Source organism: Chlamydotis macqueenii, chromosome 4 (assembly GCF_036417535.1).
Source record: "Chlamydotis macqueenii isolate bChlMac1 chromosome 4, bChlMac1.mat, whole genome shotgun sequence".
NCBI classification, from domain to species: domain Eukaryota; kingdom Metazoa; phylum Chordata; class Aves; order Otidiformes; family Otididae; genus Chlamydotis; species Chlamydotis macqueenii.
In genome coordinates, this window is record NC_141559.1 from 30,846,313 (window position 1) to 30,873,993 (window position 27,681).

Consider the following 27,681-nt stretch of genomic DNA (forward strand, 5'->3'; position numbering starts at 1 on the left):
CTGCATGTCAGTTATTTGATTTTTATACGTTAAAAGTGAGCTCTGAAAAACGGCAGCTCTTTGTTCCCAGAGCACCCTCGCAGCCTAACACACCGTTCACTTGCTCAAGGAACTGTTGCAAATAATTCACCTGGATAGAGGTTTCAAGCCAGAATATCTTGTTTCTTCTTCAGTCAGCTATTTAGAGTAACAGTGACTCCCTTGGATGTTCATGACACACATAAGTAGCACCGTGCGTCTCAGAAGGGTGAGGAAATCTTTGCTTAGTATGGTGGACTTGCACAAACACCATCGGCAAGACCTGGGTGCAGATTAGTTCTGCAAAGAGGTGAAACCGGTAGGATTTGGGGTTGATGACCTCGTGACAAAGACCACAACAGGCAGGCTGCTTCAAGCATGCAGACAACAGAAATAGGCTTTGAAGGAGAAGCCAGTTTCTTGCGAGTCCTTAGTGCCAACTACGCACCGCACTCAGACAATACCTCTTGCTCTTTTGCAACTCCAGAGCACTTGTAGACTTCCTGGAGGGCCCGATGGCCTGCAGAGGAGGTTTAGCGACAGGCGTGATGAGCAGGGCATCCAAGAGTGAGCGGCAGACACTAGGTTCAGAGAGTCTAGCAAGCGTTTAAAAAGATCACATAAACAAACTAGTTGATCAAACAAAGTTCAAGTTGACTGGGACCACTGAAAACCCAAAAAAACCCTTGAGAAAAGCCTGTAAGTTCTGTACTAGCATGGAGAAACTGTACCTAGAAAACTTATTTAGAAATTATGTCTAAATAACCAGTCCCCAAAATGGAGGTCATATACTGCAGGGTGTGCACAAGACAATCCACTGGGGTGTGAGAAGAATTTTTATTATTTATTTTGGTTTTACCATTAATAAAGTAAAACAGAAAATATTTTGAAAATAGTGTTTATTTTTCTCATCCTTTCTTAATTTGGTTTTGTGTATGTTTTATAATGTACATAATATATTAGTACATTAGGAGAAATTTAGAATAGATAAATATATGTATATTGGAGGTGCACGCTCAGAAGTCTTTTACTGATATGGGTGCATGACTGAAAAACATGACGCCTCTGGTCTAAGTAACCCTTTATAAAAACCAGTTCAATAAAGACTGAGATGCAACTTGGAGAGCTACTATCTTCAAGCATCCAAATGCCAAAAGATGCAGATTATTCTTTGTCACTCGTGTAACATAATTGTTATTTACTGTTAGTTTATTGACTAAACCATAAAACAGATATCAGGAGGATCAGAAAGGTAGAATTAGTCACCAAGGTTCAGAGTAGCAGTCTGATGCTAAGCTAAAAATATGGCATGGGAGCCTTGCATATATCTAACGACTCGCTCACCATGCTATTGCGAAAGAGCTGATTTTGCATCGCTGCCAGGAACCGATTATTCTTGTGTGAGCATGAACTTTATTAAACCAAGCCATAAAACGTTCCATTTAAAGCTGATGTCTACCTGGCCCGGATAGCAACGGCAGCAGACACGGCAGCAGCAGCCATGCTCTTAATTTTTGATCTCTGCTTGAAAGGAGAAAGAACGGGAAGAGGAGCAGGTGCAGACTTGGGCAGACTTCCCAAAGGATTTTCCAGCAGTACTTTTCTAGCACAGAAGCTTTGAGCCAACAGAGGAGCAAACAGAGAAAAGGACAGAATAGAGAACAGGAAAGATTGACAGAGACACAATACAATGCTGAACTGCATTACCCACTGGAAAGTTATGTGATTGCAGGTTTCCAGTTCACAGAGGCATCAGAGCAATGTATTAGCCACTTGAATACTAATGTAGAAAACAACAATTTTGAGTTCAACCACAAATAAAACTTTCCCCTCATCAAGTGAGGATTCAGCATCTATCAGCCTTCAAATTCCCCATCCCAGGCTCTGCCTCACACCCTTGGCTCCAAAATAATTTCTACCATGGTGAATCCATAACTCAAGCTCTGTTTTAAAATTTGAAGATTATCCACAAAATTGCTGTGCATTTTTAAAAATAATTTCAGAAGTCAAAACACTCCATGCACTTATAGAACTACACATCACTTCTTGGATTTAAACTCAAAAATACTGCATGAAAACCTTGCTTATACCTAGCAATCTGCTGTATATATACCTTAAAAGATTTACCTTGTATGACTTACAGATGATTTAGACTGATAGCTTGAGATTTTATTGAAAGAATTTGTTTCACAAATAGGCAGAGATGCTTCATGCCTGCCCAAAAGCAGCAAGAGAAGAAAAGTCATTAATCAAACATTTATTATGCCTCTGGCAATGCTAACTAAAGCTCAGGAGGAGTTCATTTAAGGATTTTTAAAAGCCCTCCTTACCCTTAAAAAAAGAACAGGTATGGTTTAATATCCCAGAGCGTTAGCTACTGAGGAAAACACTTTCTTTCCAAATTGATAAACACCGTACTCTGGATGTCCTGTCACTACAGAAGTTAATGCTTGTATTCTCCTCCAAAAACTTCAGGCTATTGGACAATTCAAAAATACACATTTTATAGCAAAGGTGACTAGCCTTGGAAAGCCAGGTGATTAAAGTGTGGAATATCAAAGCAGCATACATTATGCACACTCTGCTGTGCCTTTCCAAAAACCTTCTTCCACACTTCAACACTATACATTCACCTCACGCCACCAACTTCTGACAACAAAGTCACCTTCCAACTGAATCTCCTACCCTTGACTGGTTTCTCCACGTCCATCTAAGGGACACTTTAATTTTTGAATTATTTTTCTAATTTTTGTCTAAAAGCTATTCAAACTTCTAATTGCTATTCCAATTTTCAGAGCACCATGAGGGTCAAGAGACACCTATGAGCCGCTCCAGTTTGACACTCTCATCTTAAAAAAAAGTCAGGTGAAACCATATGTAAAAACTGAGTTTCCGATTGTGCCTTTTTAATGCAGGTGGCTTGGATGTACCTGGCAGGAGCGGGAGGCAGCACAAGGGCCGTTTCCACAGGTGGGGCTGCAGAAGGCGGCCGCACGGCCGTGGCGGTGGGCAGGGGAGGCTCGGAGGTCTGCGTGGCCACAGAGGACTTTGCAGGGACAGGAGGCGCTTTATCAGCTGGCAAAAAGCTTGCTGCATCTGGAGCAGGCAACTCTGCAGTTATTTTCCTAGTTGATGTTAATTCAACAAGTAGTTATAACAAGACAACATATGGAGGAAAAAAATATCTCATTTGATTAAAAATACCAAACAGTAATGGACAACTCTTTCTACCTGGTGTTCTTGCATCTTTCATACAAAGAAGTGAATAGCACGAGGGCTTTTTTTTCTTCCCTAGGAACCAAATACTCGTCCCCTAGGAATCAGAACATGCTGAAACTGGGTCTCTGGGGCACTTTTACAGCTGAAGCTTGAGAGCTTAGAACCAGGCTTGTTTAACCACAAAACCAAACTATTTGGGTAGTTTAAAGCAGTTACTCAAAAAATAGATAACAAACTTAAACAAGAACACAACCAGTATATAAGAAACTCTACCTAGTGTGAGTAGATGACACTTTACACACTGTGGCTACTTGGCTGCTGGTATTTAAAACCTGAATAACTGCAGGGGGATGAGGTGCGCACTTGGGTAAGGCTTCCAAAGGGTTCTCAAACAAAAGTTCTCTGAAGTAAAAGAAAGCAGAAGGACAAGTAGCATTCACCACAGAAAAGCAGCACTTTTACCCCATATTTTACTTCCTTTTGCTTGTCATCAAACCAAGACAACTATAAAAGATCTGAAAGTTTTTGTTCAGTCAATCTGAGATGTCCTCTTTTCCCCAATCTGATCCTCATTTGCCAACTACATGAGCAACTCCTGTCTTTGGACATTCCCTTCCGCATGATGGCTACAAACCAAGGGAAGTTGTTTAGGCAAACTGATGCGGAAATGTCAAACCAGCCAAAAAGGAGATCTGGCTGAATTTAGGAGAGTATAGCAGCAGTTACAATAATTCACAACAAAACATAGGTATACAGAGATTATATCCCTTCCTGGAGTTGCCCTCAAGTTCTCCAAAACTTCATACAGCATCTTTGTGAAGCTTTATAAGTCACAGAAAGCGTCGTGAAGAAGGCAAAGAGAAGAGGAATAAATCACACAGGGTATATGCTCCAAAGGGAGAGGAAGCTGACTCCAAATCTTATTCATTCATACATACATACTCATTGTATTTCCATATTTCACTTGCCTTGGCAGTAGCTAGAAAAGGAGTAAGCAATTACTCTTGGAGATTACAATTTCTGCAGAGAATATTCTTGGCTGTCAACTAATCAGAAAGTAGACAATAACAATCAGGATTAATGCCTATTATTTAATACTAACTCTTTGTATTTATGATGATCAAGAATAATTCCATTCAAAGGGAAGATAAAAGTAGGTCTATATGACTGTAAAAAGCATGTATATGAAAGAGCAATCTAAAGACTTGCTGGCAGTGAATCTGCTTTGTAATCATTATATATTTTTCAGGAAGTGCCAGATTCTGTGATTTAACATGGTCTAAAGTTGCCAGGATGACTTTTTAAGATTACTTTTTGCAACTTTCTGGAAAGGTTGTAATTGCTCTTAAATATGTTACTGTTAAACTTATAGGAGGACATTGCATATAAGAAAATAAGTAATAATACACTATAAATTACAGCAGATAGCTATATTGCCATATGACTAGTTTAGGCTTTCAATAAAGAATTAAAATTACAATAAAAAAGCATTATGCTTTATATTATGAAGTCTGCCTTATAAGAAGCGAATCTAACTTTAATCCAGTAATCAAATCCAGATCCTTCACACATTTCACAGAAAGCTTGCTCTCCTTCTTGGTAGTTCAAGAGTGGGTGGTACAAATCACAGAGCTTCAGCCAAGAAAAGATGGAACCCATTAGGACAATAAAGACCTATGCCAGTCATCGAGAACAAATGTGGGGCTTTAGTGGCAAAAGCAAGTCTACTGACCTTTGGATGGCCCAATTCTGCTTTACTAAAAGTCTGACACGGCACACACCCATTGCTCCATACGGATTTCTGATAGCTGCCATTTTATAAAAAAAAGATGTTTTGGAGATCAGCTTTGGGTATATTTCCCACCCAAAAGAGTGTTATAAAAGCAGTGACATCAGCTCAGTAACAAAATATAAACACTCAATACAATTGTAACACTGATAACCTCTCATTTCAGGAGAGAATCAAGACTACACAGCTTTGTCAAATAATTTATGTTCTCCTTCCCACACTCAATACTAATCCTTCCTTCTACAGCTCTGCAGAAGCTGCTCAGATTTCTGCCTGTCCTGAGTAGAAAACACTTAATCATCTACTTTTTTACTATTTGTATAAATACTTCAGCTCTTATCCTGAACCACCATGAACACAGCTGTCCTTTATAATTTCCTGGGGCTTATTTTAAGGCTGCTCTCTTGCTAGGCTCAATTTTCCATATAACAAATTTAGAGCCATATGTTTTGAGTGTGAGTTAGACTTAAATTTCCTCTCCCTGGACATAGATCCAGAGGTAGGATTTAGAAAGTACTCCTTGGTACTCAGTAGCTGTAGCACTATCTGCAAGGTATCTCCAGCTCAGTAGATGTAATCATACCAGAGTTTCACTGGCAGACATGAAAGACAATTATTGAAGTAGTGCTTTTCCCCCTGCCTTTTTCATTCTGTGTTTTCTGCTTAAAGAAAAACCAAAACCAACACCCCAAGAGTATTGCCATATACCTTTTTGTGTGTATTTTTCATCTTTGGTGATTCATAACTACTTCATCTGCTTCCTGGGATTTAAGAGAATGTGCCGCTGAAACCATCACAAAGAAGTCGTTTTCTGTTTTGGCTCAAACCAAAGGTTACCATGAAAGTACTGGCCTGCTGTCCAAGCAAATCTCTGTCATCACCCACCATCCCTTCCTGACTAATGTCATGTTAGCTCATGAAAGTACTCCCTTCTCGCAGACATCAAAAAAGCCTTCAAAAGACATTGCAACAAAACAGACTTGAAATATTTTGCTATGAGAATTCCCCTCATCTCTCTCAGCTGGTTGAGACTATTGCTTTAAAGGGTAAACTGTCAATCCCAAATCTTAATATTGGATTTCTAGCAGCAGAAAGCACACACAGGTACGGGCAACAGTATATTCCTGTATGCTCTTCTTTGTCTAGGGGCCTGGCAGGACCAGGCACCGCTCATTCAAATCTCATTTTTAAAGGAGCGGCTTTGTTTCATGTTGTAACTTTGTGCTTGTGCGTGTGTAGTGAACTCTAGCTACTTGGATTTAAAAAAAAAATAAATAAATCTGCACTATGAAACACAAACCATCAGAAAACGTTACTGACCTTCAACAATAGCATCATAACCCTCTAAATTACTGACACTGTCTTATATCCAAAATTACTGTTGTTGTCTAGTACCCATAGATGACCTCCAAAACATCACCAATCTGCCAAGATAAGTGCCGATGAAGCTATCCAAGCTATCCTACCCTTCCAACGACAGGAAATTCGCCAGGTAATAATCTAGCTTTCTTTGATTCCAGCATAGCATTGCACAGTGTTATGAGCAAAACAATCCACTTCTTAAAAAATATTTTTATATTTTAAAGGCACTTTTCTGGGTGTTGAAGAAATCCAAACTCACGTTTGAGTTGTTGAGACAACTGAAAAGTTACTCCATCCAAGTGATAGGTTGGACCCTCACTGACAACATACCGACACACAATAAATAATGTCTTATTTTAACTGGTATGGACGAGACTGTTCATGAATCTGCTCAGCTTTATTTCCTTTCTCTTCTCCTTCCCCCTCCTACCATTTCCAGTAAAATCCCTAGTCATCGCAGATTCATAAAGTCTATTTTAAGTGACACACCACCCTCTTTCCCCCAAGATAGACAAATCTAGGCTAGAACAACATACAAATAGATCCGTTAACTTAACTGAAACCCCCTCTGAATGATTTACCTCCCAGGAGCTGCTGCGGGAATGTGTTCAGAAAGTCTGGGAGAGGGGACACTGCCAGGGGAGAACTCTGTTATCGGCAAAAGAGCAGCTGCAGGTTCTGGTCTAGCACCATTTTCACTCCATTCGCAGTAATAAAATCAAATGGAGACACATACAGAAGGAAATTTTTAATCCACATTGAAATAGTATGCTGCACAGGAGACACTGTGCATTAAAGTGTTAGTAAATTGAAGAAAAAAAAAAAAAAAAAAAAAGAAGAACCACAGAAAAAAGTGGCGTTCACAGCAAAATAAGGGGGATAAAACGAGGCACAATACACTTTGGAAGTGTCATGCTTTTAATGAAGGTTCAGAAGTGTCCTACTGCTTATAAACTCAGTCAAGTAGTATTTTATATTTACAAAGAGGTTACACCTATGTTTAGTCATATGTGTGTGTGTATATCTATATTTAGTTATCTATATATACATCATCACGTGATGGAAAACTGTTAGGAAACACTGGAAAAGAAACAGATACAAGTGCTAGTGGGATTCACTCCTGAAGTTTTATACAACTTTTGCTGCAACTTTTTTAGGATGTTAGTTTTGTGAAGGTTAGACCACATATTTCTCAGTATTTTTTCACATGCCATCTTTTTTTCAGTTGCGATAGGAAAAAAAAACTAAATCTAGAAAATGTTGTATTAAAGCCCTCTACTTGAAGAAAAGCATCCATCAGACATCTCGCTGTAATACACAAAAATAAAAGTAAACTATGAGGTAGAAAGTAAACACAACCACAAGTTTTGAGCAGACTAAATTAGCCACAGGAGTAGCATTGCTGCCTCTTCTTTTATATATCTATTAGCATGCAGAATTAAGTATCTTAATAAAGTAGGGAGCCTTAAGTGCTCCAAATTATTGGACAGATGTAGGAATGACCACGGAGCAGACCTCATAGGTGGTAAAGGTGTGGATGGAAATTCTGGTACAGGTGGCATCTCCAGAGTCTGGGTAGCTACGGAGTTTTTATTCAGATTAATACAGGTGTCCTGGGCTCCTGCTCCATTAGGTAGATCTGCAGGTATGCTTTACAGATATTTATGACATTAGGGGGGAAAAAAATAAATACATTATTTATGACAGGTTGTTTCAGAACTGACCAAGAGTGGGACAAATATTTTCCAGTGGCTATGGATTAGCTAAACTACAAATCTGGAAAATCCAGACACATCTTCACTCAAGACAATGACTGACTCTACAATTCAAGGCCAAAACCAAATCTGTTCCTGAGTTAAAGTTTAAAAGTGAACATCTAAAACATACTTGGAATAAGGGTGCTGCAGGATTAGAACTAATTAGTTACTAAAACACGTAAATAAAGTTTACATAAAGGCTAGACTTTTCAACTTTTCCTTTCTAAGCTTTAAGTAACTAGTTTAAGAGGTGCAATTTACACATTTCAGTGAGGGTTTTCTATTTTTATTTCCCGTCCTTCCAGCTGCTGGAAGGTGAAATTTTTATCCACATAAAAATCCCTAGTGGGTTACACTTTAGGGATAAACAACAATTAAAAAAAAAATGCACAGGGCATTTGTCTTGGACAGTGCTTGAAAAGTTGAATATTATTAAATTGAGATATTTATCTGTAGATTACTGATGGAAGAGAAGTTTCTATTCCATTGTTTGTCATATCCTTCGAAGTGATGTCTTACATGTAAGCTTTTTCATTTATATTAAAGACCACTCAGAATATTTTTTCAAAGACCAGATGTATACCTGGAATCAGACATGAGCTAGGCCATGTCATCCACATCTAAATGAAAATGCGGTCCATTGCTTTGGAAATAGTAACGAAGTCCAAAATTTAATGTCAACAAGTATTGTGCAATGGTGATGGGGCAAAGAGATGACATTCTTTAAAGCAGTAAATTAAATTAATTTCACAAATTTATAAAACATTTTTGGTACTAGTGATTTGCTATCGTGAATTTATAGGAAACTAATAATTTTGGTAGCCTTTCTTAAACTATTCTCTTATCCTCAATAGATAGACTCTACGACTATCTATGTTTAATTTCAATCAAATCAAAAGCTGCTATACTTTGGATTAGAGAGGCTTTTTCTTTCATTTCTTGCTCAAGCAACTCACCCTTCAAAGGGATAAGAGTTGATAAGATAGATAAACATAACTGTAAGTTAAATACCAATGTGAAGATACTCTCATTACCTAAGGACATCTCAAAAACATAAAAATACTTGAAGGTCAAACCATTCTGCCTGTATGAAGAAAACTTTACAGAGAGTCTAAGTGATAATCTTTCATAGTTTTCATTGCATTGATGTCCTCTGAAACTCCCATCTTCTTTTCCATTCTTAAAAAACTCTTTAAACACAGTAAAACAGTTTTAATACACTACTTCACATTCCTACTTTATTATGCAGTACTCTATCAAATGATTATATTGTGGTGTATGCGCACTCAGTAACACACTTGTGTTTAGTAACAGAGTACTCACTACCGAGTCACACAATGTGGGGAGGGGGGGAAAATCAAACTGATTGGCACTTCTCATCAAAACAGTGAAATTATTAAAGAGAATATTTTCTGCTACCACCCCTAAGGAGTTAACCCAAAAGCTGTGCAAGATGTGATACACCTTGGTCCACCATTAAGAGTGCAAATCTAATTGTACTTTACGCTGTGCATTGTTAGGCATCCACATCGGTGACTGTTAGTATTAGATAACTTGGCTATTACCTGAAGTCTCCATTTTCTGTTTGGCTTTTCCTAAAGATAAAATGACAAATATTGTAAGCTACTGCTGTACTGTATAACCATATAAGCCATCTGAAAACGAAACACAAGCTCAAAATGCTTCCAAAGGTCTCCATTCCTGTTTTCCAAGTTGTGCAATAAAAACAAAACCCACCCCCCCAAGTCTGCAGAAGTGTTTGCAGTGGACGTCGATCTGCTCACAGGACCAGTTCCATCACAACAGCGTGTAGGTCAGCTGCACAAACTACAAGCCAATTGCAACGGTTCTCATTAAGCAATTCTGAAAGACTGGGCTTTTACATGTTCCTTACAATTCACCTTTGAGGTTTGAAACTTCTGTGACTCAATAAACGTTAGAAAAGCTGAGAGCAAGTTTTACTTAGTAGTAAAGTATAGTCTTACACCTATAGCCCCCCAAAAGGTCAATCATTTTATTGATTTCTGCAAGTCTCCAGCTGATTCTGACAAACACACATCACATTTTTAACATGATCAGGAACTCCACTACTGCGATGTTTTTTTACAATTCAGATTGTTTCTACCACGCAGCAGGGATTTAATTGTTTCTCTCACTATAACCTGTGAAAGTGCAATGAAATGACAGCTCTGTGCATGAGAAGACTATTTAAGGAGTAGGAGAGACTTAAAAGAAAAACAGACAGAGCTAAGATAAAAGCAACTTTTATTAAAATACTCTTCAAGCTTCAGAAAGCATAAATTAATGAATGTGTAGCTACTATAATACATTATTTTACAGGAGAACCATAGGGCCATGGAGCTTTTATAAACACAAGAAAGCCTATGAGCTTCACTCTGAAATAAATAAATACTACGTTCTTATCTTGTTCTTGTTAGAGGATATGTCTTGAAGTTCTTACAGGTACACAGCAACATTGTGCTCAATTTTTTCTAAGTTTTCCACAATATGAACATATCACTAGTTTAAGCAGCAGAATCTTTATACTGAGCTTGCTCTTCAATTTGCAATATCAGAAATATTTTAAAATTTTTTTTTAAATTGCTTAAAAGTAGTCCGTCTACTTGCTCTACTTTGTAAAACATTTACAACCACTCTAAAGTCGACCTACTGAAAAATATAGTGAAATTCAAGATCATTATCTTGTTAAGTACAAGAGTTTGAAATAAGTGCATACAGTCCCTCTTCGTCTTCTTCCCTCAGCCCCAAAATCAAAGTAATATGATTTCTTATTCTTTAGTTCATAATTTTCTGCTTTCTAAAAACCTACAGTAACTCAAACTCAGCAATGCAAATGACTCCTTCAAGGCAAAAAAAAGAATTGCAACAGCCATCTCCTCCCTGCGTTGGGAGATTCAGTCACCCAAGTTGTTCTGTTTTAAATATGTATGTTTTCTCAACTAGTGATCAGCACAAAAACATTTTCATCTCATTTTTTACATATCAGTAGGAAAGTGTTAGAAAAGTATAGAAAAGACTAGATTTTCTCCTGCAGTAAGGCTAGTGAAATAAGTTTTCTTTTTTCTTTTTTTTTTTTCCAAAGCAGATGGAAAAGAAGAAAGGAAGGAAGTGTTTGTATTTTGCTTTTGCAACTTGGGTAAAATCACTGGACATTAAGAACACGTGCTGAGACTTCATGGTGCCAGTCACGTAATTTTGTATATTTGGGGCTAAAGACGTGGATGGGAACCTTTTCCCTGTGGAAAGAAGTGATAGAAGAAAAAATAAGAAAGAAAGAAAGAAAGTTTGTCTTAAGTATTTTCACAAGCAAGCATGCAATCTCCATGCACTATTCCTAGCTGCACATTGCCTTCCTCTCTGTCAAAAAGCTGAATCAGGCATTAGGCAAAGTCAGCAGAAAAACTCTCACTGACTGCAAGAACCATGAGATTTAGCCACTGGTTGGTCCCCATTTTGAACAACACTTTTGCCAAAGCAAGGAGACAGCTGCCCCTCGCTCACAGCCCAGAATGGTAATACTTTCCAGCTACGCCTTGCCATCTGATCCATGCTGGCAAATAAAAAATGCCTGGTTAGATTTAGGAAAAGGAAAACATGTCGACAAGCTGACCTCGCACAGAAAACCAAATGAGTCCAAGTTTAAGGAAAATCTCAAAACTCCTGCACAAACATTAATACTGGACTGCACCAACAGATTTTAAAAGGTTGGTCTAGGCAGAAAAATACCTTGATTTTTACATGCTGAAGTGAAAGGCAAAAAAAGAAGCAACATTTTAAAAACACTCAGATGTCACACAAATGCACCAAACACTACCAGTTACAAACTAAGACATGCAAAGTATTAACGTAATAAAAATGTAAAACATCAACTCACTTAGTCTTCTTCCCAGCTTCATGTTCTGGTTCTTTCACTGCAAGAAAACAGAAAATTTTTATTTTCTAAGGCACTAAAGGCACTGTACCACCATACACTGAGATTCTCCCGCTGTGCCAATGCATTCACCACAGCAGGAAATTAAAACAAGGCTCGTTAGGACTCCTCAATTCTAAATAAATCCCAATGGAAATGAGGTATGTCTATAAACTTCAAGGGCCTCTTTGCCAGCAGGATTGCTGAAAGGTGGTTCCGCTGGTCTCTGCCCTTTCCCTTGGCCCACTCTCCACGCTGGCATTGAGAAAGAGGAGTTGAGAAAGGGAAGATGAATGGAATTTGGGAGGTATTTCTTTTGGATGAAGATCCAGTGGGTTTATATCGGGTGATAATCCAAGTGTCTGTCTGCAGCCAGGCTGTGACCCATGAAGGTGCTAGAGCACTGCACATGGCATAATGTAAATTCACAGTCCTGATTTTAAGTTGGGTAAACCTAGTTGCAGTCACTTTCTTACAGTATTTGTCGATATGATTAATTCATCAGTACCGCATAACATGTTATTTGGCATTTAGGTCTCATATTCTGCCCTTACAAGTATTAATGAAGAGAACTCAGATATAGACAATGATCCACTAATAGACTAGCGCAATGCAGGACAGTAAAACAATCAGTTAACTATCCAAGTTCAGAATATTTATCACATGTGGACAACAATCCTTATTTGAGGAGATGTTATCACGGGCTTCTAGAGTAATTCTGCCAGAGAATCTACAGTTGATTTAATAAAATCTGCCCCTGGGGAGGGGGTCCAATTTCCTCACTGCTGCCTTTATTGTAGCAGTAGCTGTGAAAAACAGAAGAATGAAACAATCACCTCTACATTAGCTGCCTCAGTCTGAACACGATGGAGTTCAAATCTTCTGATGGCACTTCGATGGCTTTTACACAACATTACAGATGTCAGCCAATGAATTATAACTGACAGGATAATATGAAATCGAAGTTTTACCATAAAATTATATGACTGGGAATGACCTTCTCCACATCATCTGTTTCAGTTCATAGTACATGTAATCACAACACCATAACATAAGCAGAGGATGGAAACATGCCCTGGGAATAAACTGAGGAGCTATGGCTTTATGCTTCTGATTGGTTAAATCATTGCAGATCACATATGTTTGTATGACCGTCAAAGATTTTCTACATGCCTAAAAACACCTTAATTTTTCTACAGTATTAAATTTGAACAGGAATGTAATTTTGGTGATACAGGAGGAGAAAGAAACAGCAAATACTTATCTGTTAACATCTTTGGGAGTAGAATTTGAAGTTTTAAGATTTATCTAGAATGCATTAATAGTAAACTCAATAAGGAATAATATCCAGTAATGTATATGTCCTGAGCCATTCAGTAATTAGAGAGTTTTACAAAAACATTTTCCTACTATAGCCTTTTCAAATTATTTTTTTTTTAGAGAGCCCACCAAAATTCTGCCTACTAGGTTTATTATCCAAGAGAAGTGCAGATTGGACTGAATCTTTTTACTATTTCCACTCCCTCTCCCCTCTCAGCTTTTAAAAACACCTAACCATCCAAGGTCATTACTTTTATTTTGTTTACATCAAACTACTCACTATGATCAGTGCCAGTGATTTGGGCAAGGATGCGGAAAGAGCGGGACTGGGTGGTGCCTGTCCGGGGATGCCAGTCTTCAGTGTCTTCAATCAGTCGCTTCTTGCTGGCATCGCTGTGGGTGGGTGTGTGGTAAAACTCTGTATAGGTATCCACAATGTGCTTCCGCGGGGGGCTGCGTCAAGAAGAGGAGAGAGCAGTGAGCAAAAAGCTTCAGAGACCACCTGGGTTGGGGTAGCTACAAAGACACGGACAGATCCGTGACTTTTCACAGTGTTTAAAGGCAGCTTCTGCATTTGGATGCAGATGCACAGCAGTGAGCTCCACAGGCACACCTGAACACAGGTTCAGTTCTCTGAACCAAACACAGCTTTATAATTACTCTAACTTGACTGAAATATTTTTCCTTGTTTCACTGCTGGAACATTTGAAACAGTAAAAGACAGTATTATCAAGACACTGACATGTTTAAACCTTTACCGTTTGGGTGGGGTTTTCCTTGGAGATGACAGAGTAAGACAGCAAGAGAAAGGTTTCCCAGCATAAACAGGAAAAAGAAAACAAGAAATAAAGTCAGAAAGTTGAAACAGAGGTGCAGCTAATTATTCTACTGAACTAGTTTTGTGGGAAAGGGCATTGAAATCCAATTAATAGTGATATTCTACTACCAAAACTACAGCACGGAACCTGCATACTTACAACTTAAACTAAACTCACAGCCATTTCTTTACAGAAATAAGAGGGGGATTTGTTTGTTTTGGTAAAACAGGGCAGTGTACTTAGATCAGATCAAGCGCCACAGACAAATTTTCCCCTTTGTTCACAAAGGCAAAGCACTAGCTGTGCCCGTGGGCCACCCGGTACACACCAAGTCTTTTTCAGTCAGCAAAGCCTGGATCAGAACCAGGCCATTTGAACGTGTACGTAGTGATCCTCTGGAGTGTAAGACAGTGATGCTCGATATCCTCTCTGAAAAGTCAAAGAAGTGGGGAAATTTTCCCCACATTAGCCTATATGCTATTACCAATCCCTATGCTAGCAGATTTCCAAGAATAAAGGATTTTAAAACTTTGCTTTCAGTAACTGATATCAAGAAGATGTAATGGAACTAATCAGTTTAGGAAAAGATAATAGAAGATTCATACTATGTATATTACTCCTAAGGTCTACATTCGTTATCTCAAAGTATTAATATTTAAGACCCTTTAAACATACATTTATTTTTACATAATTTACAGGAGATTATCTTGCACAACTAGCTCCTAAGACATAATAATTCTACCCAAAAAATCCCTTTAAAAGCCACTTCCATTTTTGCTACTGCTGCCCCACTACATTTTTAATGTCCAAAGTGTTTCTGGTAAGGAAAGGTGGAAAATATGAATGAGAATGATACAAATTATTAATTGTCAACAAGTAAGAATTAGGTTCATTCAGTGGAATGCATTAGTAAATACTTAAGCTTAAAAGAATACTTAATACTTAAAAAAAGTTACGTGAAAGGTATCACACAAAATTATAGCAAAAGACTGAATTTACTGACACACAGTATTAGTGAAGTACATGTACGTATCAAGGTTACTGAAAGAGGGAGGGGTATAGAAACAAAAAGAATGGTATGTCCAGGATGGAGTACAAGAAGTACAGAGAAAAATGAAGTAAAGCATCAAAACAGTTAATGGCAAAAATAAGATCTGAAAAATTAAAACAGTAATTAAAGGTATAAAACTACATGGAAATGTAATTATTTGCATGCAGTTGACTGCATTCTAACAACTACCACAGTGAAATAAGTGGTCTTTCATATTTTTTTAAAGTGGTATTATAAACAAAACATCCTGTTGACCTCTCTTGTGGATCCTACTGGTCACTTTTTTAGGGCTTAAGCGTCTACTGGTAATGACAGACTGAGGCAACAAGGTGGTGCCAGAGACAAAGGAAAATCCAACGAGATGGCCTCTCCCGTAACTCAGCTTTGAGGCAAAGGGAGAAAAACCAAGCCAATAAAAAACCTCAATCATATTTATCATCCCTACTATGTAGAGATCACAGTATATGGATGTTAGTCTTACTTTTGTTGTGTTAATTCAGTATCTGGCCCTTCATTCCATAGCCCTTGAACCATTTTTTTGCTTTTATACTGTATTTTACCATTCACTAGTTGTATTACTAACACCAATTAGCCACAGGTGCACCAGGAATTTATCAATACACACAAACACAACACAAATGTTTTGTGGAATAAAAAAAAAAAAGCTGCAAAATTTAACGCAGTGAAAAGCAAGATCACATCATGTCCAATGCAGACAAAACCATTTACTACACTGAGAAGTTACTAAGAAAAGCTGAAGCTGTTTTGCAAAATTTAAATATAGAACTCTGTAAGAGCTATAATTTTGCAAAACAAGAATACATGCTTATTATTCCAACAGGAAAAACGATCATAATTGAACTCCAGTGCTGTCGATACTAACTTTGTCACTGTTGTTATCTGCAAGGGAAAAAAAGTATTTGATGTGTTAATACATTCTTTGCTTCTTGAAATATTACAGGAGATTCCAAATCCAAGCTCTGGTAAAGGGATATATCAAGAAGTCAAACTTAAAATCATCAAGAGAACCTACAAGGGAAGAACTTAGCCCTGCTGAGCTTAAACTGATTGAAGTCTGTGGACATCTTACCTGTTTTAAGCAGCAGGCACTTTTGCATGCAAGAGTTGGCAAGAAGGTCTTGATAAAAGCATAACTGCACAGAGCCTAGTGAAGGCAAATTGCTTTCTTTCTAAGCCAGGACTAAACAAGGGAAACAAAACTTCCTTCACCATCCTGAAGTCAAGGCAAATAGTTTATATCCTGGTTTGAGGGGAGCCAGGAGGAAGGGAAGAAATTTTGAGTATGACAAAGTGCATGTCTGAAGACCTGCATTTGCTCAGCAGCGCAGCTATCTATGCACAAGACACAAGTTGCTTTTTTTTTTTGAGGGAAAATTAATAGTACAAAACACAGAAGCAAGATGGATTTTTTTTCAGACTGATCAATTATTCCAAACTTCAATGTTTCTTTAATTTTAAATGGTGAGATAGTTAAGCACCATTGTAGAAATGTAATTTTTCTAAGTAAAACAAAGTAGTGTAGCAGTAGACCAATATAACCACTTTAAGGGATTTTGTTTGCTTGTTTTTGTTTTCTGCCTTACTGCAAGGCAAGCCCAGACACACTATTGTAAGATAGATGGCAAAATAAAGTAGGTTTTTACAGCTCTAAGTGTTTTCAACCTTCCCAAACTAGATATGCAGGGTTGGCAGTGGGACTTCTTCGGCTGTCAGCTGTGATATTCTTCAGTCAGTATTATTCATCCCCTAACAGCGCTCGCCCAGTCATCCTATCTTGATTGTCAAGTGCTTACTCTACGCCTGCAGCGCTTCCTTCCAGGAGACTTAATTTTGTTGCTATTGTTCATCGTTTTCAGTACTAATTGCTACTTTTGAGTACTCCTTACACAGCATTTGCTAAAACAGCATTCCTGGAAAGATACAGACAGTTTGCCAAAGACTATTCAACAAGCCTACCAGCATCAACTAAGTCCTTAGGATCTCCCGATTCCATCCTGCTTCTATGCAGCGTGGACTCCTGCCATCAGCTGTTTAAGAAAGGGCTGGAAGTTACCATGACAATGGTGTGATATAAAATGCATACGGACTGCATTATATGAGTTCACATATGGAAAATATTCGTACTGCAATATAAAGGGAATAGGTATCTGAAGATGTTTCTTTTCCCCCATGAGAAGCTCAACTGAAACTGCAATTTATTCTGTTTCAGCTGACGTGGATGTTTATTTTTCTGTAGGGTTCTTCATATACTTGATATTCTGAGAGAATATCAGAGGAGAGTGGCACTAGGCCTATTCCTCCAGCCCCTTTCCTTTGAGGGATGGAAAACAGTAATCATTGCTTTTAGGTTTTAAGCACAGGTTTTACGTTCTTACGATGGAAGAGAAGTCTACAGTTCCCCTCCTGCCCTTTTTATTACTTAATTCAATCTGCCAGACACTGCTGCTGGGCACAGAGGCCAACTGGCACGGGACAACTCACGCCCAGCCTCCTCCTCTCCCTGCGGCACAGCAGCCACTGGGAACAGGTCCCTGGGGTGCTGCAGCTCCGGAGCCCTGCCCAGGAATTTCTGGGAGAGCCCAAGGTGGCCCAGGCCAAAAGTGTGCCACTGAAACAGGGCAGCGGTGCAGGTCTGAGTGCCCAGGACTGTTGCTGGGTTCTGTTTAATTCACTAATCTATTGTTTCCTAGTCTAGATGCTACACCAGACAGAGTATAAGCCTTTTATGCAGCCTCACAGTCCCTCAAATGTTAAGTCTCCGCTATCCACTTCAACACAAACAGTTATTTGAATATGAAAATGACTCAACGGTATTTAAGAGTAAAGGTAACATTTAAAGTTGAGGTATTTACATTATAACGCTGCAAAAAATCTGCTCAACCCTACCAGCTTCCTTGAATGCATCTTTAAGTTTCTCATGTGTTGTGCAGAGAAGTAATGCAACATCTGTCCTCTCTGCCTCCCTTCTGGGATCTTTCTCCACTGGTCCTGCCAGGGCCATGGTCGGTCTTTCAGAGCGTCTCATTGCCAGCCATCACAGCACCCACCAAGCCTTCTTGACAGACTGCTTTGCATTTTTGAGTGCCTGCTGCTTTCAGTCACAGTATCAGGAGTGAAAATACACAGTAAGACACAGACACAGAAATTAATACCGGGCTTGTTGTAAGGTTCAGAACACATTGTGATACAACCCATCATGTAAAGCATTTCGTGGTCCCAATTAAATTTAGTTGTGACACTCTATAAACTGATATAATGTCATTCCTGAGAAAAATAATCATTGAAAGTCTAGCTTGGCCCTTTGAAGCATCCCTTTTAAGATGCAAGTCCTTCTTCAGAGATACACCTCTGAGGATTAAATGACTCCTCCAAGCTGTGTTTTACTTAGCCCTTAAACAAGCCCAGCTTTTTTCCTGTGAGGAAAGCCCCTCACAGCAAAAAAAAAAAAATCCCACCTACCCATTTTGCTGTTTACTCTCCCCCTGGTTTTCTCTGAATCCTCGTCGCTGCCCCTCGGCTACATCCTGGGCGCCGTCGCCGGCAGAGGCGCTCAGGGTGGCATTGTGCGTGGCAGGCTGCCGTGGGACATTAACTGCAGGTTTAGCAGCGCTCGGCACAGGGGACCGCTGCTCAGCATTAGGCTTGGCATTAACATGCAGTCCAGGCGCAGCAAACGGGGCCGGGGCGGCAGCTGCCGGGGACAGAGCCGCCGCCTGGGCCGGGGTGAAGGCGGAGGACGGCGATGGGATGGAGGTGACTTTGGAGGAGGTTACAGCTCCAAACGGCCTCGGTGTCTTATTGTAAGCCACACTCGCCGTGGCAGTGACTTTGGGTGCAACAACAGAGGCAATGGGCACAGGCTTAACTACTTCTGTAGGTTCTCCCTATGCAAGATGAAAAACAAAAAAAGAAACACACAAAAACACGCCAGACGCATGCACATTCCTCAGCAGGTATTTTCGTTCCTCTTGGGGGAGATAACCCACCTAGTGTGAAACAAAGAAGCAGAGAAGCAAGCTTTGCCAAGACTGCAGCCACGAAATGTATGGAAAGAAACGAGCCATGCGCTTTAGGAAAGGCAACGATACAAGCATGCACAGTCAATATGAAATCCCAAGATGTTAACTCCTCTCATCATATCCAAACCAGACACTCCACAAATCAGATTCAAGACAAACTGAAGAATCACTGTATTGCAAAAACCCACTGTGTAACTCATGTGGAAAAAATCAGTGTTTTTTATAAAAATCCACATTCCACCTCTCAAACCCAATTTGAGATACGCACGTTCCCCATACACAAACAGCATGCGCGTGTGTACACACACACTGTATATACTGGTCTGTTGATACGGCCCTTCGGAGCAGAACCAGAGCTCTGGAGCTCATTTATTAGAGGCCAGTGCTTCAGGACTCAGTGAGCTTTTCTAGTTGCACTCCACTGATGTGCCCCAACATCTTCATATGCCCTTGTCAGATCAAAACACTCCAAAAAATATGTGGGTGTTTGTGGGGTTTTTTTTTGGTTCATTTCTTTGTTTTTTTTGTTTTAATATGGTGGTTCCCAAACTGTGGCCTTTCAAATCACTGTCGGCAGAACAGTAATATACTATACATTATTTATGTCCACTGGAGAGGCTTTTCAAGTCCAGGCATTTTCAGGTTTGCAAACAGCCTTCTTATCAAAAAGCGGGGTTTGAAACGATTGCTTGAGAACAAAACACTGGAAGAACTCAAGAACAAATAATTCCCCAGGGGTCTATGGAAATTGAAGGGAATTGTTCTCTGAAACTCTAATATTTAGATAATAAATACAAAGGAAGATTTCAGTGCCCACTAAAAAAAAAAAAAAACAAAAAACAAAAAAAACCCCAAAACAAAACAAAAACAAAAAAACCCACCGCCCCCTAAAAATCCTACTGCTGCTATGGCTGTTTCTCTCTCAGGGATAGAGGAAAAACTTCAGCAATATATTTCTAAAAAAATGTTCCAAGAGTTGGAAGATAATATTTATTCACATGGGGGGGTGGGGCAGGACAGGGGAAGTGGGGGGCCGGGGAAGAGAATAACTTGCCAGGTCTCTCATTTCTTTTTTTTTATTTTTGAGGAGAGGGACAGAGATCACCCAAAGACTCAAATGCTGCAGTACTCAATGTAACACATGGAAATCAAGCATGTTATATTGAAAGGAAAGTTTGAATGACAGTGCTTATCAACAACAGAGTTTGACAGATGGGTAATGGTTAGTGCCACATGCTACATTTCTTGGTTGTGATGATGAACATACCTTTGGTACATGAATAAGTTCTGGTTTTTGTACAGAAGCCACTCTGGAAGAGCAAAAATATACACATAATCATAAAAAAACCAAGTTATTTAATGTTTAAGCATTTCCCTCTTCCAAGTCATCATGGCCACCCACAGATATATCAAATATTTCATTTTGTTCCCTCTAAAGGAAATAAGTATTCAAGTTAAACCTATAACATTGTTGTTAATACAAGGAAAAGGTAAAACCAAACTGGATTAATTTATCGAGACACAACGTTAGGAACTCTAGCATCTATCATCAAGTACTATTTGATTTACAAATTCATAATACCGTATCACCAGTTAGGAGACTTCAGCTACAATTTACTTATTGTTTTTCATCCTTTGTTAAGAAATTATGTCACATAACTCAAAGCTCTGGTCAGATAAATTGCATTTTAAATACTACATAACCTTTATTGAGGCTTAAAACAGAAAGCTTCCTTTTAGAACAGCAACAAAAACCCTTCTGAAGGACTTAGCAAGTTAAATAATACAGAAATTTTTTGCACAGTCTTTAGTCTTCAAAGGTAAGGTTAATGTCACTTAAACTCCACAGTATACGGCAAAAAAAATTTTCTTCCAAACAATGGGTGCATTGAAACTCCTACGGGGTGGTGGGAAGGAAAGGAAGTATCACAATGGAAAGGGTGAAGAAGATAAAGAATTGACATATTTTGTTATATCTAAAGGGAACTGGAAACATGTTACAGGTAAAGGAATCTTGATAGATTTTTTTTTTCAGATCTGCATATATATTTACATGCAAAAATACACACACATATAAAATTTTAAAAAAAACCAAACAACTAAAACCAGAAAAAAATCTGACACACTAAAATTTTGTCTGCAAACATTGCTGCTGATACACTTGAGTCTTTTCATGCTGTTTTGGCAGAAAAGTGGCTTCCTGCCACATTTCAAAACATTTCTGGCCATATTTGGTAGCTGCTCAGAAAAGTTGGCACACTTAATGATCCAGGACTCAGCAATCACATCCTGCCTGAAATCACACAGCCCTGATTTCTGATGAATCTTCTAAGTAGGGTTTTGAAGAACTGACGCCGGATGCTCATTTTCCAAAAGACAATTTGCCAGGGAAGGAAAAAGGTTTGTTTAATTGGAGATCGGCTAACAGAGGCTACAATTTAATTAAAACACCTCCATTGTATAAACCAGCTTTTCTGTTTTATAGCAGGAAAACATGAAGAGCTAGATTTGAGTTAGGCACACTTGGCCCATTTAACAACTCCCCCCCACACCCTCCACCCCGCACCCCCAATTATATTCAAAATGTTTACTCCTTCGCTCAAAGTCATTTGGCCCTCAGGGCTCATCAGATTCCAGCAACAGCAATCCTGCTGCAGGTTCAGTAGCTAACTTACAAAAAGTGATATACCTATAATCCACATACTATGTTGGCAGAAAAAAGGAAAAAAAAAAGGAAAAAAGAAAAAGAAAAAAAAAAATCCATTGCATGAGATCATCTTCTGCACTTTGCCTTCAGCATTTGTGCATTGCTGACATACATTATGTCCACATCAACAGTAATTCTCAAATAGAGAGAGGGTTTTGTCCACCCTGAGGAACGGGTCCCTTCTCCCCTTTCCCACAGAGCGTGCAGCCTATGAGAAGACGGACCTCTCGCCCTCCGAAGCGCTGGGGTGCATCATTAATCACTCCTAATTGCTGAGTTGTCAATTCGCAGCAACAAAGGCAACAAGAAAAACAAAATAAAAAGCCAACATACATGGAAACTTTTCTTTCTTTAATACCAGAGTTAGAAGGAAACATGCATCTCACTCCGTTATCTTAGGTATAGATAGGTTTTTGAATAGAGTAACTTGGAACATTTTGTGTATTGATTAAGCTGATCTAACAGTGAGAAGTAGAAAGACATTCATTATTCTAGTCAACTACAATATTTTATCCTTAAGAAAGAAAACTTCTTTTTGCTAATGCTGGACCTTGAATTTTCAGTCTTATAAAAGGAACTTACATTTTTTTTTTGTTTTTACAAAATAATCAAATTTAAGCTTGCAATAGATGAGATTGCTTAGTGCTGTACTGACGAATGAAAAGTGCAAGGCTTCATAACTGAAACATTCTCAATCTTCTTTTAACATTGGAGTTCTTTTAACATTGGATAGCATAACATTAGTTTATTTCCCCCAAACATACTTGAAATACGAACATAAATTTGTGTGTCCCAGACATACTTCAAACAGTTTAACTTGGCCTTGTTGACTTCAGACCATAATCAGACTAAAATCTGTGATTCATCCAGTATCGTATAAAGAAAATGCTCACCCAGCAAACTGAGCCACCAAGATCTGAATGTGAAAAATGCATGGTGGTTAGACAAGACAGTGCAAAAGGAAATGCACACTTCAGGCAGAAAGCAAAACACGTCCAACACATACATTTAAGCAAATACTTCCTTCAGGGCTATTTCCCTTAGGATTTTGATAGATACCACCAAATTGCACAGCAAAATAAATAAATAAATAAGTGCAGAATTTTGTACCCTTTCTTAGCTGTCAGCACTTTGCTTGCCACCTCGCAATTAAACACATTACGATTTCATGCTGGTTTGGTCACATTGAATGTATGAATAACTGATGATAAAGGCTTTCAAAATGAGATTACACATTTGTCCTGTTACTACTTACTAGACAAGTAGGATGCCTTGAAGCAGGACATTTTCTGAATGACTTAAAACTAGTAGTTCAGTATATTAGTTTACACAATATTTTCAATAACATACAAACAAAGCTAAGACATAAAAGCTCAGTATAAATGCCTATTATAAACAACACACACAAAAGACCTTGGCAAATGGTTACAGTTTTGAGATTCTTACAAATTATTACAGACAACCAAAACAGAAGCAGCAGCCATCACTTACTGACAGCCTAATACCGAAAATGAAAGTGCACAAAGTTTTCACACAGGCTTCTCCAACCAAGCCATCTATTCTTTCAGAAAAAAAAAAAAAAAAAAAAAAAAAAAAGCGCTATATTTAGCCTGTGTACACAGCTGATTTTGACCAAACATGATCAAATTTACTTTCTAAACATACCACAAGCCATTCCTCTCCAATGAATACTTTTGTGACATTTAATGCAATTCAAAACATTCCAACTTCCAGCACAGCCTTATTAGGAAAATTAATTAGTCTGCTGTAAGCTGTAAGCAACATGCCCAGAAAAAACTATCCATTCTTCAAATTCTCCTCTTATTCATTCCCTTTCCAAGGCTTTTATCCATTAAAAAAAAAAAGACAAGTAATTCAACAAAACCTTCTGTAATTACTGATAACTGGAAAAGCCCATTATTAAAGATAAAGCTACAGTATTGCATGCTGCTGCAAAGAATACAGTTTGATACATCATCTCCAAAGACCAATTATCAGTGGAAAGACTGTAATCTCAATAATTAGCATTATGGAAGTAAATTCAATGCAAAACAGGATTTTTTTAATACGTCTCAGTTGTCCCGTGTGTATAACGACACAACAGAGGCCCATACCCTCAGCCAATAAATCCCTAAAGTTTCATTGAACTTAAAATCCAAGAGACATTTCAGATTTGTCTCTCCTCTGAACTCTATTTAAAATACCACCATCCCCAGTCCTTCTGTCCCTTAGTAAAGGCATTATATTATATTCATAGCTTAAAAGGCAAATGCTGAATTCAATGTAAAAAAATTCAGAAGAAGCTAACTGCGCTTATGAGCCCCTCTGTAAACAAGGGGAGCATGCAATACCAGCATTAACACAGATATTGTGTTTCGGGTTTTTGTATCTCTGTAACCGAAATGATTGCTCAAACTCTAGTGTGAGATACGAGTGGCAGCTGCAAAACCTTCATGGCTGAAACAAAGTCAAAGCTGGAAGGTTTTCCACAAAATTGTTGTTCTGAACAGAACCTTTCTAAGACAAGGAAGGAAGAAAGGAAGGAATTTTTTCCACCCCTCTCATTTTCAAAACTAACTCCTTTTTCCTAGTTGATCAATTAGGATACAGTTTATCACAGCAGACACTACATCCCTGAAAAGCCACTGGTCAGATCTTCCTTCCAAAACTCTGATCTTCTAGCAGTTTTGCCACTGTAGTCTGCAGTTCTCTTCATTTGCTTCATTTCATTTCTAGAGAACAGTCCGTTGACAAGGCAGAAAGCTAAATGCATTTGCTTGCCATAAATTAGGCAACTCATGAGAAAAGATGACAAGCAGAAATCGTTTAACATATATAACAAGCCATGACTTTCACTAGGGGTTATCTGAACAAAAACACATGTAGATGTAATTTAAAGCACAGAAAAAAGAACAATCCAAATATATTTCTTTTTCCCTTAGACCCAATAATGACCCCTTATGACAGACATAATTCACGTCTTACTGACCTTACTCTGGCTCACAACAAAAGAAAAGCAAAAACATTCTTAAGCTTGTTTCTTGTTGCAACTTACATACCATCAGAAATGGTTGCCTTACGTACACTATATAACATGCAACTGGGTTTCCCCCAGTTTTGTAGAAACATACACACTGCCCCAGTCACTAAATCTCACCAGTCATTCTCTTTGCTCTAGTTTATTGTGTTAGTTTCCATTTAGTTGAACAGATCAAGTTATGACAAATACAGGAACGTTAATTACAATCAAACAATGCAGACCTCAGCGCTGCCCACCTGCTTCAGGAAGCAAATGGCAACTCCAAACCAGGGATACAGGAGAGAGCAGATGAGATGCATAGTGGTATTTCAGATACCACACACCTCCAGGAGTTTTGGTAGGAACATCTCATTCTGTAAACTAATTCTTACATTAAAACCGCATTCTTTCTCCTCCTGCCCTACAAAATACAGGCTGTAAACTCATGATAATGCAATCATTGAGATGCAAGCAGTGTGAGACACTATTTTCCCAGCATTCTAACAAAAAACTGAAAAGAGTTTCTGTGGACACTCTGTTTGTACGTGAAATCTCAGAACAGGATCTCCTCAGTCAGATGAACCACTTTAAACAGCTTACAACTTTTGGGCTTCATGCCCTTTGATGAGGTATATTTAACGGAGTGTGCTGAGAATATCGGTATTTATTTCTTGACAGAACAGTACCTCAAGATAACACTTCACACCTTCATTATGTTTAGACTGGGAGTATTAGCTTGTGAGTCACTCTCAACGGATTCTACACTTTCAGTAAGTTTAAAGGGGGAGAATTAATACAATGTGCATGTCAGCATTTTACATTTGGTATACACTACGTAATACCTTCGCATCCTCACACCATGCACTCCCCCAGAACACCACATTACGATGAAGCCCTAGGTCAGGTAAAAGCTAGAAAAAATATGTTCTTGCTTTACTGGCTATTTGACAGTTGGCCAAATCAAATGTAGGTCCCTCCTCTTAAATTTAAATAAGGTTTAGGATTTCATCATTACGTGTTGAAATAAACAGTGCTGACATTTTAGGAGAGAAACAAGCTGCCCTTTGCTTTGGTATTCCTACCCACAAAGGATTAGTTGTTTTCAAGACCTCCCAGAGGCAACCACTGCTCATAGTCTCATTCCTGTGGTCTGTGGCAACCCCACTGAATGCATTTGTAAAGAGAGTTTAAGTGCAGGCAGATAATATTTTATTCTATTAAAGCAAAACCAAAAACCAAACAAAAAGCTAAGGAAAAAATACTGTGGAATTTATCTCACTTACCTTCTGACTGCTAGAGACTCAAAAACATACTTCTCGCTCCCGTGAAAGCAGAAGCGTTAGAAACATGCAGAGCCCATGCATATGGCCAGCACACATGGACTAGGGGGGCATGTCTGTCCATGCCTGCCCATGAATCCCTGGTTGGAGCCCAAACAGCTAAAGCATCCCCAGTACCAAGTATGGCCAGAACCATGCAATCCTGTACGGCAGATCACTGCTCGTTATCCTCAAAAAGTTACAGAGCAGCATATATAGAAGCAGTAGCTCAGCATGTGTAAATGATCGAGCTCAGTAAGCAAGAATCCCATCTCGCCAATGCTTGGCTACTCACAAATGATATAAAAGCCATTAGTTGTCCTATAAGACCTCCTTATATATTACCTTCAGTGACGGCAGTTATTTCTATCAAGTTACGTCTTGGTATAAACTGAATTTTTTCTTTTCTTTAAGCTTCCCTAAAGTTGTCTTACCAAGTAACAGTAACCACAAAACAGTTAAATGCAAGTAACAAGACAAAACAACTATACCCAGGCTTTTAATAAAGCGGAATTTATAAATTTGAGAAGTGCTTATTCGATACTAATGTTGTGGTTTTGCTAGTGAGGGGGGGCCTAAGGTGGTAGCTTCTGTAGGAAACTGCTAGAAGTTGCTCCCCTTTGTTCAGTGGACTCGGCCGGGCCTAGGGCGGACCGGCTGCTGGCCAAGGCCGAGCCGATTGGTAGCAGAATGTCTCGTGATAACGCCTCTGCGATAACGTATTTAAGAAGGGGAAAACAGAAAAAAAAGAGAGAGAGAGAAGAGAAGATGTGAAGAAGCTGAGCGGGGGCAGAGGCGCAGAGGGGGAGGCGCAGGCCTCATGGGCCTTGCAGGCCTCACCCTCTGGCCTCTCGCCAGGCAGCCAACTGGGCCTGACTCGGTCCAGCCCAGCTGCAAGAAGTGGAGAGGAGATGAGAAGTGAATAAGATGTAAAAAAGATCCTGAGAGACATCTACCAGCCTATTGTGAGGAACGGCTGCAGACGCCAAGGTCAGTTCAGAAGGAGGGGGAGGAGTAATGCGGCTCCTGGCCAAGATTCCCCTGCAGCCTGTGGTGACGACCATGGTGGAGCAGCTTGTCCCCCTGCAGCCCATGGAGGACCACGGAGGAGCAGAGATCCACTTGGAGCCCGTGAAGGACCCCGTACCGGGGGAGGTGGATGCCTGAAGGCGGCTGTGGCCCGTGGAGGGCCCGCTGGGACAGCTGTTCTGAAGGGACTGCACCCGTGGAAGAGATGACCCACGCCGGAGCAGTTCCACGAAGGACTGTGGCGTAGGGGTGGGACCCTACAATGGAGCAGGGGAGGAATGTGAGGAGTTCTTCCCCCCAAC

General features: G+C 39.2%; 1 protein-coding gene across 4 annotated transcripts in view; it reads right to left on the reverse strand.

Annotated features, from left to right (window-relative positions):
* Positions 1-27,681, reverse strand: part of PDLIM5 (PDZ and LIM domain 5) — a 130,893-nt gene that overhangs the window by 38,537 nt on the left and 64,675 nt on the right. Inside the window, exons 3-14 of one of the 4 annotated variants that reach the window (XM_086746127.1) lie at positions 20,573-20,615; positions 18,746-19,170; positions 14,155-14,172; positions 13,677-13,849; positions 12,041-12,077; positions 9,711-9,740; positions 7,904-8,038; positions 6,970-7,086; positions 2,949-3,143; positions 2,146-2,232; positions 1,478-1,633; positions 483-614 (exon numbers count right to left, since the gene is read on the reverse strand). In XM_086746127.1, the coding sequence (XP_086602253.1) occupies positions 483-614; positions 1,478-1,633; positions 2,146-2,232; positions 2,949-3,143; positions 6,970-7,086; positions 7,904-8,038; positions 9,711-9,740; positions 12,041-12,077; positions 13,677-13,849; positions 14,155-14,172; positions 18,746-19,170; positions 20,573-20,615 (1,548 nt within the window). Of the gene's footprint in view, positions 1-482; positions 615-1,477; positions 1,634-2,145; positions 2,233-2,948; positions 3,144-6,969; positions 7,087-7,903; positions 8,039-9,710; positions 9,741-10,393; positions 11,403-12,040; positions 12,078-13,676; positions 13,850-14,154; positions 14,173-18,745; positions 19,171-20,572; positions 20,616-27,681 lie in introns of those variants that run through there. The other 3 variants (XM_086746126.1, XM_086746124.1, XM_086746125.1) reach the window with 3 other exon arrangements.